At 38.1% G+C, this 17,047-nt stretch overlaps 1 protein-coding gene across 1 annotated transcript in view; it reads left to right on the top strand.

Annotated features, from left to right (window-relative positions):
- Nucleotides 1-17,047, top strand: part of SUCLG2 (succinate-CoA ligase GDP-forming beta subunit) — a 305,674-nt gene that overhangs the window by 152,391 nt on the left and 136,236 nt on the right. The window contains exons 6-7 of the mRNA XM_027864082.1: nt 1,601-1,690; nt 6,249-6,345. Coding sequence (XP_027719883.1) covers nt 1,601-1,690; nt 6,249-6,345 — 187 coding nt within the window. The remainder of the gene's footprint in view (nt 1-1,600; nt 1,691-6,248; nt 6,346-17,047) is intronic.

Below are 17,047 nucleotides of genomic sequence, written 5' to 3'. Positions count from 1 at the left end.
AAAAAGTCCTCATCTATTTCCCTTTTTTCATTTCAGATATCCTGTAGTTTACTCCTACAGTGGTATTGCTTCTGCTTTTCCCTGCATTGATCTTCACCAACATATTCTCCATCATACTCCCCTTCTTATTTCTAGATCTCTCAAAAGTAAATTTTTTTTTCATTTATAATGTAATTTTACTCTATAACATCCCTGCCATGTATGTGCGCGTGCGCACAGACACAGACACAGACAGACACACACACACACACACACACATACTTTTTCATTTGTAAATCTTGGATCTTTTACAAAAAAGATTTTCATTCTGGAAAATTGGTCCATTTCCAAAGCCATTTTCCAGTTATGAATTTCATTGCACCATTTCTCGATGATATTCACAAAGGTAAATTTGCCTCTGTACATTAGCATCTCTAGTTCATCTTCTTTGTTAGCCAGACCTTATGCCTTGGGCATGTGCGTATAGACCATGGGTTTTATTGTTGAATTATTTCTTGAATTCTTCTTCTTTTTCCCTTTTTTTTCTTCATTATATTTATTTAGTGCTTTAAGGTTTGCAAAATATTTGTAAAACTAATTTGCAAAAGAGTTTGCAAAACTAATTTGATCCTCACTACAACCTGGTTAGGTAGGTCCTGTTATTTTCCCCATTTTACAAATGGGGAAACTGAATCTGGAATAGGTTATAGACTTGTCCAGGGTCATGTGATCTCACTTCTTCCCCACTCCAGGTCCAAAGTATCAGTCCGTATGCCAATTAGCTGCCTGTCTTTCTTGGATTCTAACTCCTGTGTTTGCTTGGACATTTCTATTGCTATTTTTCTCCTTATGCTATAGCTGCTTTTCATTATGGTACTTAGGTTGATGGATGCACAGAGCCAGTTTTCCCCCTTGCCCCTCCCTTTTCAGTTTATGCCTCTTGTGATCAGATCTGTAAGACTCGAGGCAAAAACAGTTTCACAAATATTTCCCATTGAACCTAACAACCTCAGAAAAAAAAAATAAAGACTTAATAAGCTGACATCCATAATACCTTTGCAGTTAATTGGGGATCACAATTTAAGCTGCTCATTTACTATGGGAATGAGTGGAATAATGGAGGAGAAAGGTGGCTTAGGTTCTTTGGAAGAATAGCACCATATAAATCTAAGATCACATTAACAGTCCATGATGATGATAATTATTATGTTTAAATATTAAAGTAATGTTGAACCTATGTAGGAAAAGTGCTAAACTTAGCAGCAACATTGGGCTGGAGAACTATGCTTTGGAAGCCTTCCAAGAGATGTCATAAAAATTAACTGACTAAATATTCATCAATGCCATCTGTATGGTAATTAAAAGTGAAAACGGGTGTCATAGTGTCTTGTCAGCATGCTACCCTGAAGAATTAGATAGTTTTGGGAAGGACTGCTTCCTAGATGGTACGGTAATTAAAACATACCCTATAGGCAACTCCAATAGCACCACTCAGAGAATTTTGGCAAATGGCCAGGCTTTAATTACTAATTTGCAAATATATACTGAGTGCTTTTCTTTTGAAGTTGTAAATCTTTCCAACTGAATGACTTAATTCTGTTTATTCATTCCATTCTAATAGGAGGAAATTGATATATTTGAAGGACTGAAGGAGAGCCAGGCACAGCGGATGGCAGAAAATTTAGGCTTCCATGGTGCCCTGAAAACTCAGGTATGGTAAAGCAATATGGTCACAATGTATACGGTTTATTTCTGATAACATTGATAATTAGTTGGTCAGTTTCAGTTAATTAATTCACTTGATTTTGAATTGTCCAACACAGCCAGGCCTAAAGAATGCATGGTGTTTTAGACTCATTTAATGATGCTCAGCCTCCTTTCTGATGTGGCAACCACCATTCCATTCATGTGATCTGAGAGCTCTGTTACCATCATCCCCAGCTGATGCTGTGCTATCAAAAGGCACTGGGGGAAGATGGCGGAATAAAAGCAGTGACTTGCTTGAGCTCTCCCACAAAGCCCTTCAAATACCTGTAAAAAATGGCTCTAAACAAAAATTCTAGAGGAAAGGTACTGGGGGGCTGTTACCGTATGACCTCTGACCTGGAAGCATTGGAGAAATGAGTACTACTGCTGCTGCTGCCAGTGATAATAGCATTTTTACAGCTCTAATAGATCTATAGATGTAAAAGGATTTTACATATGTTATCTTATTTGATCCTGTGATGTAGATGCTATTATCATCCCCATAGCTGAGGAAATTGAGGCTCAGAGAGGATTCGTGTCTTGCCAGCAAGTTAAAGCTAGTAAGTACTTAAAATACAATTTGAACTTGGGCCTTCCTGACTCCCAGTTCAATAACCTCTTCACTGTGCCACCTTGCTGCCTAGGAGGCCATATCAAGAGGGCAAAAGGTGAACAAGCATTTATAAAGCAGCTTCTCTGTGCCAGGCATTGTGCTCAGAGCTTTACAAATATCTCATTTGATCCTCACAACCACTCTATGAGGCAGGTGCCATTATTATCCTCATTTTACAGTCAAGGAAACTAAGGCAAACAAAGGTTAAGTGATTTGTCCAGTGCCTTTTGAAAGATCACACAACTAGTAAGTGCCTGAGGTCAAATTTGAACTCGTCTTCCTGATTCTACCTGGACTATCTCATGCCGGCTTTCACTAATCTCTAGTACCACTTGTGCCAAATTTACACAATGAAGTTCCACTCTAGGGACAAACCCACTGCCCCAGGAATCTGTTCCTGGACAAATCACCCTGGGTACTGCTACATACTCTCACGGTTTCCACATGGTTGCATTGCACTCCACTGATCTTTCCCTCTTGTCACAGTTTCATGCTATGATTCCTTTTCACAAATAGTCTCCTGCTCTCTGCATCATCAATCAATCAATCAACCAACCAACAAGTATTTTTTTTTTTGGACATGTGCTTTGTCACAGGCACCTCACGGCAGTATCTCCCATTGCCACACCAAATTGGAATCATCAGTATTAAGCAAATGTCTTGAAGCTCCTATATAGCCTGGGGAGTAATTATCAATTACAGGCAGCTGAAAGCTATCTTCCCCTCACATGTACGGCTGACATCCCCAGAGTCAAGCACACACAATCAACTGAAGATGGGATCAGAAGACCTCAGTTTACATACCAGCTTGGTCATTTACTTAGCTGCGTGACCTTAGACAAGTAATTTCTCCTCACTGAATCTCAGTTTCCTCTAATGTAAAATGGTGGAAATGATATTTAAACTTGTGTCTTCCTGACTGTGCCACCTAACTGCCTCCCTTCCTCTCCCCTCCTTCACACATGCGCATTTGCATGCATGTATACATATATAGGTACATATATGCAATATATGTATATATTAGTTTGGTATAATGATATATTAACCTCTTGGTTATATGTATACTAGCTTTTAAATTCTTTCATGACTCTAATTTGACTTTTTTTTTACCTTCCCAAACAAAAAAAAAAGCATGCCATTTTTAATGGAAAATTAATGTTTCCTAGATTAAGATTCAATGCCATCAATATTTGTTAAGAAAAAAGTAGAAGTCAGGAAAGGCTCTGGTACAACTGGCATTTTGGCCTTCTGTACTGACTTCTCAATTATCAACTACATTACTAATTTCTGAAAACATATGCTTCAGTAAATTAGCAACATGTGCCTGTAGAATTTAGTCCAATGAAAGATCTGAGGGGTCAAAGCAATGTAAGACCATCCAACTCCCCTGAGGGCTGTTCATACATATGGTTATCTTCGAAAGAGCCTCTTGTTTAGTGGGATACAAACGTGCTATATCATAGGGTTTGTGTTCTCTTTTTAAGAGCGTTCTTGTGGAGTGTTTAAGAAACTTCCCTACTCAGAAGCAACTTTGTCAACTCCAAGAGTGTTGCTTCTATGTTTGACCCCAAAGATGCTGTGAAAAAATTTCTCTCTCTCTCTCTCCTCTCTTTTTGTCTGTCTATTCATCTATTCATCTTTCTGTATATCCATCTATCCATCTATCTACGCATCTATCTATTTATCTATCTATCTATCCATCTGTCTATCTGTCTGTCTATTTGTCTGTCTACACATCTCTGTGTCAATATACATGTAAAGCATGGTGATATTCATGGCTATAGCATTGTTTTTTATGAGCTTTACAAAATTACCAAATGCCTTGTTAAAGTGCCCTAATTCAATCCAACAAGCATTTATTAAGTACCTATGATTTTCAGAGTAAAAAAATGCCTCAGAAGGTGAAAAGCTCAATGAGTCTCAGCCACCCCCTTTTGTCATGAAGCTTGCAATCTAGTAGCACATGCGGTGAAGTTAGCGTATGAAAATATTCCAGTGGCAAAGGCACTGTCTCAAAATTCAGTGTTCAAATGCCACTTCTAGTGCTTAGTACTTGTGTGATCTTGGGTGAGTCCCCCCACCCCTTCCCTGCACCTCCATTTCCTGAAAAAAACCAATGAATTGAAATAGATGGCATTGAATGCCCCTTCCCACTCTAAAACTATGATCATCTGTTCTCTAAAATAAGTGCTTTGGACAAAATGGCCTGTAAGGCCCCTCTCACTTAGCTCTATTCTCCTCTGATCTTCTGCTAGTACTTGGCATCAAGTTTTCAGGCTTGAAAATTTTAAATAATAAGCCCTATTGACAACAAGACAGCAATTGAAACAAAATATATGGCCTCTTTTGTGAAGCAAATAAAAAAAGCCCAGTGATATTAAAGTGGATGAGATTTCTGAATATTTTCCTAAAGCTTCTTAGGCCTTACAGATGCATGTTGTAAATGCCGTCTCTGGCAGTGTGTCTGATCACAAATGCCCAGTGTTGGAAGGGACCTTAGTAGCCAATGGATCCCAAGAATCCACTCTATACCATGGTCAATGTGTGGCCATCCAACTTTTGCTTGAAAATCTCTAAGGAGAGGGACACCACTACCTCCTGAGGCAGTGTATTTCACTTTTTGATGGCTCTAATTGTGAAGGTAGTTCTTTCTTACAGTTGAGCCTAAATTTGCCCACCTCTGAAGTTTCCACCCACTGTTGTGCCCTCTGGGGCCAACCAGAAAAGTCAGAATCTTCCTTGAGTTCTTTAGGTCTTTGAAGCCAGCTGGGCCCCTCTCCCACCCACCATGTTCCGAGTCTTCTCTTTTCTAAGGTGAAAATCCCTTCTTTTAACTAATCCTCATGAGTCATGAGGAGGAAAAAGAATTAAGCATGACAGCGAGGTCTCTGCTTTCTTAACAACAAAATCAGAACTCACTGAATGAATGGCTTGGGGGTTCAACCATCTAGTCCTTTACCTTGCAGGAAAGGAATGTTTGCCCAGGGCCACAGACACAGCTAGCAGCAAATATGACTTCTATTCCTTCCTGCTTTCACATCAAAGCTGCCGTTTGGGAAGTCAGGATGCTCTGTCCTCACAACTAGTTGTGATCATCTCTAAGAACCACGAGAAGACTGTAAGGGAAGAAGGGAGGCAAAGAAGGCATTCTAATAGACAGTGAGCATGAAAAAATGTCACAACCAAAGTTATGCAAGCCATGCACCTTGTTCTGTTTCATCATAGGCTTTGAACACATTAGCAGAATTGGGAGTAACAGTATCGGGAGGGGAAAGCCGCTCACAGTGGCCTTTGGATAGACTTCTTCTGTGTAGATGTCACTGAAGAGCTGCTTTTTCAGCTTTGTTTGGATAAAATAGGAAAATTCCCAGGGCTCTTACTTTCCTTCCTGGTAACATCTTCTAATAAACATTAGATAATTGATTTTATTTTGTCTTCACAGATTATAGGCTTGGATTGATGAGCTTAATCACTGTGGCTTTTTATATAAAAAAAATTATTTTGATTCTAGCATACTTGAGAAAATACAGGCATAATAAACTCTGAAAATCATGTTTACCTTTGCTGAAATTGAGCTTGTTTACATTAGTGATTACAGCTCATACTGTGGCATAATCCAGTTAATAGGACATGATAATTTATACAAAGCTTAATAGCACTCTTAGACTAGTGTGAAAATATTGTGTTTTTTTTTTAATAATGCTCTGGTCTTGTGTCTGAAGGAAGTTTTGATAATTCTTCTTAATGAATAGCAGTTGATAGTCAAATTGTTATTCTGGTTTGTGTCCCTGCAGATAACCTTACATAGAACAGAGATGTAACTTTCTATTTTTAATGTTTCATTACCATAGCAAAATGCATTTTCGTTCACTTTTTGCGGGCTAATTCCATCTTACTTGATCACATTTAGGCTGCAGATCAAATTAAGAAGCTGTATAATCTCTTCCTGAAAATTGATGCTACTCAGGTTGAAGTGAATCCCTTTGGTGAAACTCCAGAAGGACAAGGTAAAAAATTAGAGAAAACAAATGAATACATTCAAGTGCTTTATTTATGCAAACTATAAATTAAATTGCATGGAAGACTGTAGCAACAGCTTTGCATTAATTTAATTTTGTAATTTAGTTTCTGCCATAGTCACAAATACTCCCATGATGGAATTTAACATTTCAATACTTTTGGTTTGTTAGCATCCAAATACTAAGCATTGGATCAATTGCTTGAATTACTTAGAAACATCATGTTTTCTCCCTTCCTCCAGATATTTGTTTATTATGATACAAATGTAGTTGAGAGCCAGTAAGGGCTGTCCTATAGCTCTTGTCTGTCAAACCTAGTTTGTCTAAATATTTTTGGTTTTGGAGACTAAGTCTAATCTTATCCAGGCTGGAAAGCCAGTGGTCACCCATGGGCCTAATCCCACTACTGTAGTATGGGAGCCTTGACCTGAGATTCTAACCTAGGTCATTTTCCTCCTTCTTAGGCATCCCAATCGTCTTCAGTGCCTGAGGGATCACCATATTGATTCCAGACTTAGTGAAGATCTCTAATTGGCTTAACCCATTTCATTTCAGAATTCCTTGGCTCACATGATCTACCAGCACTAGCTTCCTTGATAAGAAGGAATGCACACATGTGCTACCACGCCCAGCTTATCCAAACACTCTTAACTGACCTCAGTCAAGATTTTGTCTTACGGTCTCTGGGGCATCAAGAGTGACACCTCCAGGGCCCAATACATTAGCCAGAATATTTTCTGCATGTGATCATAGATACTGACTTGGAAAAGGTACTTTTAAATTTAGGTAGTCTAACTCTTTATTGCATAGATGAGTAAGGCAGGACCAAGAGAGGTTAAGTGACTTGCTGAAAGTCACACAGGTCATAAATGGGAGCAATTGGAATTCAAATTCAGATCCTGTGATTCCAAGTTCATTGCTTTTTTTTTCCCCTCTTATACTCTTCTGCTTCTTCTTGATCAGTTAATCATTATTCATTAGGTACATATTATGTGTCAGACACTATGCCATGACTTAGACTGAATATAAATGTTTTTCTTCCACATCTTTAGGCATCTTTGCATGATAAATTTCTTATGACTAGGACCATTTTATACTTTTACTCTTTCTGTTAAGTTTCTTTCTGTTTGGGTTTTACATATGTTCATGTATGGGCGTGCTTTTCCTCTGTTAGAATGAAAATTCTTTTAGGGCAGGGACTATTTAACATTTGTTCTTGTATCTCTAGCACCTAGAACAGTGTCTAGCATATCACAGGTATTTAATAAATATTCCTTGATTGATTCTTTATGTTCCTTAAATACCTAACATACTGTCTGGTAACGAGTATTTATTGTTTGTAACTTTTGCCCCATTCTAATTTGTAACAAGATGTCTGGGTTGATTGGCAAAAGCTGGCTATTATACAGAAGTGGTGAGCTGGAGAGAGTCCTTGCAGTGTGACTAAGTGGAGAAACCTAATTCTCCTTCATCATTTCAAATGGATACTAACAAGAGAACAAACTATAATAATAATATCAAAACGAGAGAACAACAGTTCCCCAAAAAATTGAGGAAAGGAAAAAGACACTCCTATTTCAGTGGTAAACTCCTCTGAGAGTCAGAGACAATAAATAAATGAATAACAAAAAAAAAAAAAGAAACCTCAGTACAGTGAATGTTTATGAAGTAAAAGAAAGTGAGAAACCAAGAGGGAGGAATAAAACTTCAAAAACAACAACTAGGCTGCCAAGAGAAAAAATACAATTAGAACAAGTGCCCATAGAGTGCTTTAGGTATTCCATAATAACTATTAAAAAGGTAAATATATGTAGTAAATATTTATATATATTATATCATATATTATATATGTATTATCTATCTATATATCTATATCTATACAGAGAGAGTTGTATTTGTATATATTAAAAAGCAAGGGGAAATAGTTTTTTCTACAAAATTTTCTATTTTTTTAAACTAAGCATATTCCATCATGAGAAAAAATGGTTCTTCAACGATGACATGAATTTTTACCCTTTCCTACTAAAGAAGGAAGAGGTAGGCAGGGCCTTTGACAAAACAGGGAAAATTTGAAATCAATTTTGTTGGTATATGTATATTGAAAAATATAAAAATAAAAGGTTAAAAAAAAGTTTTTTGAGGTATCTGCGGCATGACCAGATGCAGGGAGTTATTTTTTGGGTTTTCTGAACCTGAAACAAAAAAAAAAAAGGCTAATCAGCAGCATTATTACTACTATCTTTTACTACTACCCTTTCATGGAGGAATCTGGCCAGGGTGGCTATGCCCCAACTTGGATATTCAGGTGATATCTGGATAAAAAAATGGTGTCAAGGAAGAAGCTATTTCAGTTATATTTAGCAAAAAAAAAAAAATAAGTATGCATTGTTAGTAAAGGACTGAAGATTCACAGATGGATAAACAAAGTACTTCCCTGTAAGGTCCAGAATTCTCATGGCTGGGGAACCCTGTACCTCCTTTGTAACTGTAGAGTGCTCTGGATGCTGAAGGAAAATGCCAAGGATCTCCAGATTGATTATAGGCAGTAGTTTAATCAATCATTATGAATAATTACAAAACAGGGAAATCTTTGGTCTGGGTGGTGGCCAGATAGTTTATTAGATCCTCTCAAAAGATCTCCAAAAATACCCATGGTAATTATGGAAAACAGACAAAAAGAGGAGGAGTTAGAGAGTGCTTCACTATTGGTGGATATTTTTGGTTTTCTGCTTAATAGTGAGTTTGGGTGTTATGTCAATGTTACACCCAAACATAAGTTTGTGTATTGATCATGTACCCATCTCATATGGCTCATAATATTCTTGTTACGGCTTTCATAGATCATAGTATCTAAGTTTTGACTCAGTGTCTAAATTATGATTTGGTATCTAAGTTATGATTTTTCAACAGCTTACTGTGTTGGGGCTTCCACCTTTCACAGAGTTTAAGTTTCTATGACTTTTCACTTATTACTGTATTTTACGGATTTTCCCCAATTGGGACCCCACACTCCCCTAAAGGAACTAGTATTTGAGGGGAGATAAGATGTGTCCAAATAACTACAATATTAATTAGAATATGATAAGCATACGGGAGAGGTACAGAATGCTATGACAGAGCTAAGGAAGAAAAGATTTCTGATGATGGGAAATAAGGTGTGTTTCATGGAAGAGGTGCTATCTGATGTAGATATTAAAGAATGCATAGTGTTATAACAGGTAGAGATGAGAGGGGGAAAAGACCTGAGGCATAGAAGATTACATAGGTAAAGGCAAAGAGATTGAAATGTATAATACGTATATGGCTCTAGACAATATGTGAAGTGGGGTGTAACATGAGAAAAGACTTGGGGGACATAGATTGTGGAAGGTTTTGAATTCAGCTAAGAAAGTTTGAATTAATGAAATTCGTGTTTGGAAAAGCCCAAGAATAATAGTTTTCACATTTTGTTGCTCAGAAAAGTGTCCACAAAACCTTGCACCTAGTACATCATAAACTATCCCTCTTCCTTTCACAAACGTCATTCATAGAAGTTCTTTATTTGTAACAATTGCTGTGCTCGTAATAGTTCTGGGGAAGTGGCTTCCAGTAAAGTTGTATTTGTGATCTCTTGACAGCAGAAGTCAATAACGCTTTGTGATGATTTCTGTTTATTTTTTATTTTGGGTAAATATTCATTATCTGAATGTTAATTAAATCTAAACAAAAAAGGAAAGAAGTTCGGTACTACAATTTAGACAAATCCTTGTATATACATGCCCAACCCAGTTTAAAAGAATCAAATTAACGTTATAAAAATTAGCAAGTCCTATGCAATTTTTTAACCTCAGAATTGGAGAATCTGCATCAAAGAGAATTATGTACATGTTCTATTCCACTCTTCTTCCCCTGCTAAATTGTAAGCTTCCCGAGGAAAGGACCTATAAATGCTTCATAGATTTGTTGAATTGGATAAAGGCCTGTTTTTTTTTTTCCTCCAATTTCTCTATTCTGCATACATTTCATGAGAAGCCCCATGGCCTAGTGCATAGAGAGCTGGCCTCAGAACCAGCACCACTGGTTTCAAGTCCTGTCTCTGACGCCTGGGACCCTGGGCAGGTTACTTAGCATTTTAAGAGCTCTAGACAGCTCTCTGAGACTCTAACTTGCAGAGAAAAGTGCTGTTCTTCTGCCTCGATGGAGAGAATTTCTCTCCAGCAGTTCCCTACGCCAATGAACTCACAGATCCAATCTCTATACCTATAGATTTAATATTTACTTATCTTTGTGCGTTTCATTTCTCCCCAGGCAGATATAAGCCCCTTGAAGACAGGGCCTGATTTGTTTGTGTCTTGTTTTTCCTACATCTAGCAATATGCCTGGTACATAGGAGGTGATGAACAAATATTTGTTTAATTGAATTGAAGACTGTGATGCTCTTTATTCAGATCCTGAGCAATTCAGCAAAACCCATACTAGGAAAATAGTGAAAAAAGCATAACTTCCAATGGCTACATCAACATTCTAATGATTCACCATTTTAAAGTATTAAAAGCAAAATTCTCCGTCCTGATCATGAGTATGTTAGGGCATAATGTACCAAAAAAACAACTCTAGTGTGATTTTTTTAAAAAATAAAATTATCTGCAGCTATTAATTTGCTCATTGTACCATAAAAGTCCAGCTATTGAATTATAATCACAATTAAATGAATGTGTTGGTTTGTAACTCTAATGAACAATTGTGAAGTTAAACCAAATTAGGAAAGAGGTGATTAATGACTGAATTTATAAATTTGTCATCATCTTCAGGGCACTAACCATTCTCAAGGGAACGTTTTACTTAGTAACTACAACAAACACCCATTTCAACTTAGCAAAGTGAGCAGCACTACTTCATAATTTTAGTTTCCTAGGAAGTGTTTCCATTCATATCAGTAATTAGGAAGCATGTGACCTTTGGCAGCTCATCTTTGAGCTAGTTGATTTGGGAATTGGTTTTTAAGGAAGAATTTTTGAAGATATTTCTAATCCCCCTCTGGTTCTCTCTGCCCATGCCCCTCACATCACCCCACTAGCACCTCCATCCATCTTCAGTAGAAGCAACTGCTTTGGCACAGAACCTATTTGGAAGAAAGGTTATGTTGATTCTTTTTTTAGAATCACAGACTCTCTGATTTGGAAGGCATCCAAGAGGTCATTTTGCTCAACCCCCTGCTTTGTATGTGAATTATTTTTGTAGAAAAATATGTAATTCTTGGAAAATCACTGGGCAAATCTTGAAGCTATACAGCACTTGCCAACTTCTGGAGAGCATCCCCCCACACTGCCACCCTTTCTTTCAGTTAGTTGTTCAGGTTGTACAAATGTAAACTAATGAATGTAGCTGAATGTGTTAGGGCCAGAAACAGTATATCAGAAAGAGTCCTGACTGGCATCAGAGGACCCAGGTTCAAAGCCTACTTCTGATGTTGATGACCTGTGTCACCTTGGGCAAATGACTTCAGCTCTCTGACCTCAGGGTTCTCATCTGTAAAATGGAGGGGTGGCTAATCTAGCTCTAGGCCTCCGATCTTCTGAATGGCTAAGACACCAGGCCACTTGCCTGACTGAGGACAATGCTTCTGGCATGCCGGGAGAACCTCACTTCCAAGCACTGTGTTCAAATCCTTCCACTATCATTCATCTGTGTTGGTTTGAGCCACTCTCTTCCCATCCCTGACCCTGAGCATCCTTATTTGTAAAATGAGCTACAAAATTATAAATAATAAGTTGTTACTTACGTCTTACAACTATAAAACTTATCACATGTATGCTCTCATGAGATCTCTTCAACACCCTATTAGACAGGTCATAATCAGAGAGCATCTCTAGTGCGACCTCGTTTTATAGACAAGGAAACTCAGAATCAGGGATGGGAAGTGAGAGGCCCAAAGTAACTCAAGTAAATGGCAATAGAAGGATTTGAACCCAGGTCCTCTGGACCTAGAGACACTGCTCAGCCCACTGTGTTATTCAGCCTTCTTATGTCTTCTGACTTTAAGTGAGCTAAGTGGAGCAGAGGATAAAGGGCTGGATTTGATATCAAGAAGATCTGGGTTCAAATCTACCTTCAGATACTTATTAGCTATGTGACTTTTGGCAAGTCATTTAACTTCCGTCTGCCTCATCCATAAAATGAGGGTAATAATAGCATCTACTTGTCATGGTTATTGTGAAGATAAAATGAGGTAACATTTGTTTTGCAGACCTTAAGCACTATATAAATGTTAGCGATTATGATCATTATTATTATTATGTGTGCCCTTTCCCATCCAGACCCAATGCTTACAATGAGACATTACCATCTAAAATGCATATTACAGATTTGAGTACCTAGTGGCTAGACCATTGACCCTGGAGTCAGAAAGACCTGAGTTCAAATCCAGTCTCAGACACTTATTAGCAGTGTGACACTGGGCAAATCACTTAGCCTCAGTTTCCTCAGCTGTAAAATGGGAGTGATAATAGTGTCTGCCTGGCAGGATTATTGTGAGGATCAGATGAGATAATATTTGCAAAGTGCTTAGCACAGTGCCTGGAACATAATAGGTGATACAACAGTGCTTATTAGCTTCTCTCCCCCTTCTGTCATACTCCAAAGCCTCATCCTGGCATGGAGCTGACTCTGAGTTACATAAGTTAAGTGTATGTAAGTATAAGCTCTGACCTATTCTACCAACTCTCCCTCCCCCAAATCTGAGTACAAGGCTGATAACAGCCTGATAATCTCAACTGAAAAACAGACTAGCCCAGTTTGGCAAAATTTGTCATTCATTCATTCCTTCATTCCTTCATTCATCATTCATCTCTGTGAATGACAACTATCGAAGACCATCCCATTGGATGAAATACGATCTTCATCTATGAAGGAATTTCTATCTATAAAGGAATACTGCAGATAAAAACAGGAATCATATGAAATATTGAAGTCATTGAGGATGGCTAAGGAAATCACGCTCTTCCACATTTTTGGATTACTTTTCAGTATTTCTGTGTCACACATTCTTAATAGGAGGAATGGGGATTGAACTTATGAGTTCATCAATACAGGAGCCTCTTAGTTAAGTCAACAAGCATTTATTAAGCACCTACTGTGTGCCTGGTTCTATTCTAAGGGCTAAGGATACAAAAAAAAGTGAAAGCACTCCCAGCCCTCAGGGAGCTCACAGTCTAATGTATATCTTGGTGATGCACTTCCTTTGCCAATGTGTCTACATCTTTGCTGCAACTGGGTCTTAGAGTTACCTGTGGGCAGTGAGACCTTAAGTTATTTGCCCAGGGTTGCATTGTCAATATGAGTTAAGAGATGGGGCTTAAACCAGGATCTTCCTGGTTCTGTGGCCAGCTCTCTACCCACTAGGCTATGTTGCCTCTCACAAGAAGTAGGTCTGGTTATAAAGTGGAACTTCAGAAGGGTAGAATTAATCTTGGATAGAATACGACACAAGGCCTTTCTTGCTGTCACAAAGGTTCTGGAATCTGGAGGGTGATATTGGATTCTATTTCATTTCTTTCTCTCTCTAGCCAGTGGTTTTCACAGCTCGGCTCTTTTTTTCTTAATATCTATGACTCCCTTCATCAATTGGAGCCCAGACTCCTCCGATGTGTTTGATAGCAAAGACCCAATTTCAAACAGTGGGCCTTTGGCCAAACTTCTTTGGAAACGAACCCTGGCTGATACAAAGTTAATCAGCAAATCAGTTTCGACTCCTTAAAATTCATTTCTCTAAATAACTGCACTGTTGCTTGATGTTTGTGGGAAGCCATGTTTTTGGTGGGCGTTTGCTTTTTTTTCTTCTTACGTAAAAACCAAATTTCCAAGAATATTTTCAGCTCCCTCCTGTGTCTGTCTATTTTCACATCTACTAAGAGAATATTCAGAAAATTACACAAATACTGGAACAGTGGCATTGGAAGGAGGATGGGAAGAGGGAAAGATTCATTTGAAAGTATCCAGATTTCACATTTTTTTTTCTTGGCAGTGTACCTTTGAATAGTGTATTATAATTATTTATCACAAATTAAATGTGGTATACAGCTTGAAGACAATTTTTTTTTCAAACTGATTGTGACAGGTCTACATCATCATGCTTTTTTTTAAAATGTTTCATTTTTGTATGAGTTTGTCTTCTTTAATGTATTTTTCCTTAGCTTAATTCTGAAGCACATTCAATTAAGCCTTGCAGGTCAAAGGCCACCAGCTGTCAGTCATGTTCCCTATCAAGGCAGTTGAATTAGCATGCCACTAACCAAAAACTACAAAACACCCCGTGAACATAAGTACCAAGGCTTTCTTTGATATTTGTTCAGAAGGAAAATTCATTTGTATAATCTATCAAGCATGTAACAATACCCTTTTGATGGTGAAAATTGTTTTATAAATATTAATGGGTGTTTTTTCCCCTAGTACTTTGTACTAGGCATGGCCTTTTCAAAAGATGAATTTTCTGTAGAACTAAGATTCCATTAATGTGAAAATGAAAATTTGCATGTCTGAGCTGAGCTCCATACCTCCCAAATACATTCTATGACAGTTGCTGGTTGTCTTATTCAATGAGAAAACTTGAAGGAGGGAATGTATTTGATTGATGCACTGTTGGCCATTTGTTGTTTGGTGGATGAGTCGTGTCTGACTCTCCATGACCCCATTTGGGGTTTTCTTGGCAAAGATACTAGAGCATTTGCAATTTCCTTTTCCGGCTCATTTTACAGATGAGGAAACTGAGGTAAACAGGGTGAAATTACTTACCCAGGGTCACACAGCTACTAAGTTTCTGAGGCAGGGTTTAAACTCAGGTTCTTTTGACTCCGGGGCCAGCACTCTATCCACTGCACTGCCTTGCTGTCTCTGTTAACCCTAGGATCATAAATTTAGAGCTGTAGAGGGGAACTTAGAGGCTATAGAGTACCAAGCTCTCTTGGCAGTATCTGAACCGACGTCTTCCTGACTCCCGATATGACACTCCATTGACTACACTTGCCTTGACACAGGAATGGATAAATTTTCTTTCAAAAAACATTTCTTGCATTTTTTTTCTATTTAAAATTCTTAACAATGCCACCCCTGACATTGAAATTTGTAACAAAGAAAAATCCCTACGCACAACTTCCTGATGTTTGTGCATATTCCACTTTTCACACCCATACGTATCCACCTTTATACTGTCATTAAAAAGTAGATTTTTGCATGCTCTCTTAAATGAATTGATACATTTTCTAAATTTTTTTTTAAGCAGGATATTTGAAGGATGCTTAACTTATTTTAAAAGGAAAGAGTCACATAAAAGTGACACAATATGTACCTAATTCACTTCTAGGAGGAAGTTAAACACCTTTTCGAGCCGCATTTACTTTTTTTCAGGCCAGTAGAGTATGTGTTTCTGAAAGCATTGCTTTGTTCACCTAGCTAGAATGGCACTGGTGAGTCTGGGGTCAAGAGCTTAATTCCCCATTGATTGAGCAGTTCACTTTCTTTCTGTTCCTTGGCCAGGGCTGGCCCTATCCAAGTAGGTAGTGCTTAGGTAGAATACTGGGCCTAGAATTATGAAGAATCTGAAGAAAAGGCAAATAAGGCCTCAGACCAGGGGTGTGACCCTGGGAAAGTCACTTAATTTCTGCCTGCTTCATTTCCTCGTCTGTGGAATGGGGATATTAATAGCTACTATCTCCTCTAGTTGTTGTGAGTATAAAATGATATATTTGTAAATTGCAAAATAAATACTAGCTATTAATATCATTATTATTACTATACAAAACCAGAGGTAGGTAACTGCCTAAATGTTGTGATTTGAAGGATACTTAAGCTTCTCTCTGCCTTGTCCAAATACAATGCTCCCATCAACCTGCCACTGTGGGGATAATTAAGTAGTTTGTAGTTTACCCCATTCAAAATTCACTCAACAATCAACTATTAAGCACCTACTGTATGCCAGGCACTCTGCTAGGATTTAGGCCCAAAGACAAAACCAAAACATTTCCTGCCCTCAAGTAGCATGTATTCTCCTGAGGTGGGTGCATAGTGGTAGGTAAAGAGGATTCTACTAAAAAAAAAATAGGCATATTCCCTACCCTTAAGTGACATAGGAGGATACATGGTACCGTTGAAGGAGTTCTAGGCAACAGAAATCAGGAAGGAAATTTAGAAGAAGGGTGTCTTTGGGGAAGGATAATAATTTTACTTTTTGACATATTAGGTTCGAGATGTCTCTAGAATTTTCAAAGCAAGGAAGATTAAGTCTTTGGGACAATATATGAGTCTATTGAGTAGGATAATCAGAGAAGGCTTCAAAGAGGAAGTAGGATTTGAATTGGACTCAAAGGGGACTATAGAGCTATTGTTGGCTTAGAAAATAGGAAAGGGCAATTGAAGAAGAGGCCTGCTAAGGAAGGCAAACATTGATTGTGGTGAGGGCTGTTTTTCCCTACTCATCTGAAGTAATTCACTCGGTTTTCTTCACAGAGTTCTTCAATTTTCTAACTTAGGGACTCCCTTAGGCTTTCCGGGGAGGATGTAGGGATTCAGGAAAGTAGGAATATTACAGTCAGCCAACAAGCATATATTAAGTACTTACAGAACGGCAGGCAGGCACTATGTCAGAAGACCTGGGTTCTAATCCTACCTCTGATGGTTGCGACTTGTGGGAACTTTGGGGAAATCACATAGCCTCCCT

This window comes from Vombatus ursinus, unplaced genomic scaffold (genome assembly GCF_900497805.2).
Source record: "Vombatus ursinus unplaced genomic scaffold, bare-nosed wombat genome assembly UNPS02014773.1, whole genome shotgun sequence".
In the NCBI taxonomy this organism is placed as follows: Eukaryota; Metazoa; Chordata; class Mammalia; order Diprotodontia; family Vombatidae; genus Vombatus; species Vombatus ursinus.
Note: the sequence above shows the minus strand (reverse complement) of the source record. Positions and strands in the feature narration are given on the sequence as shown.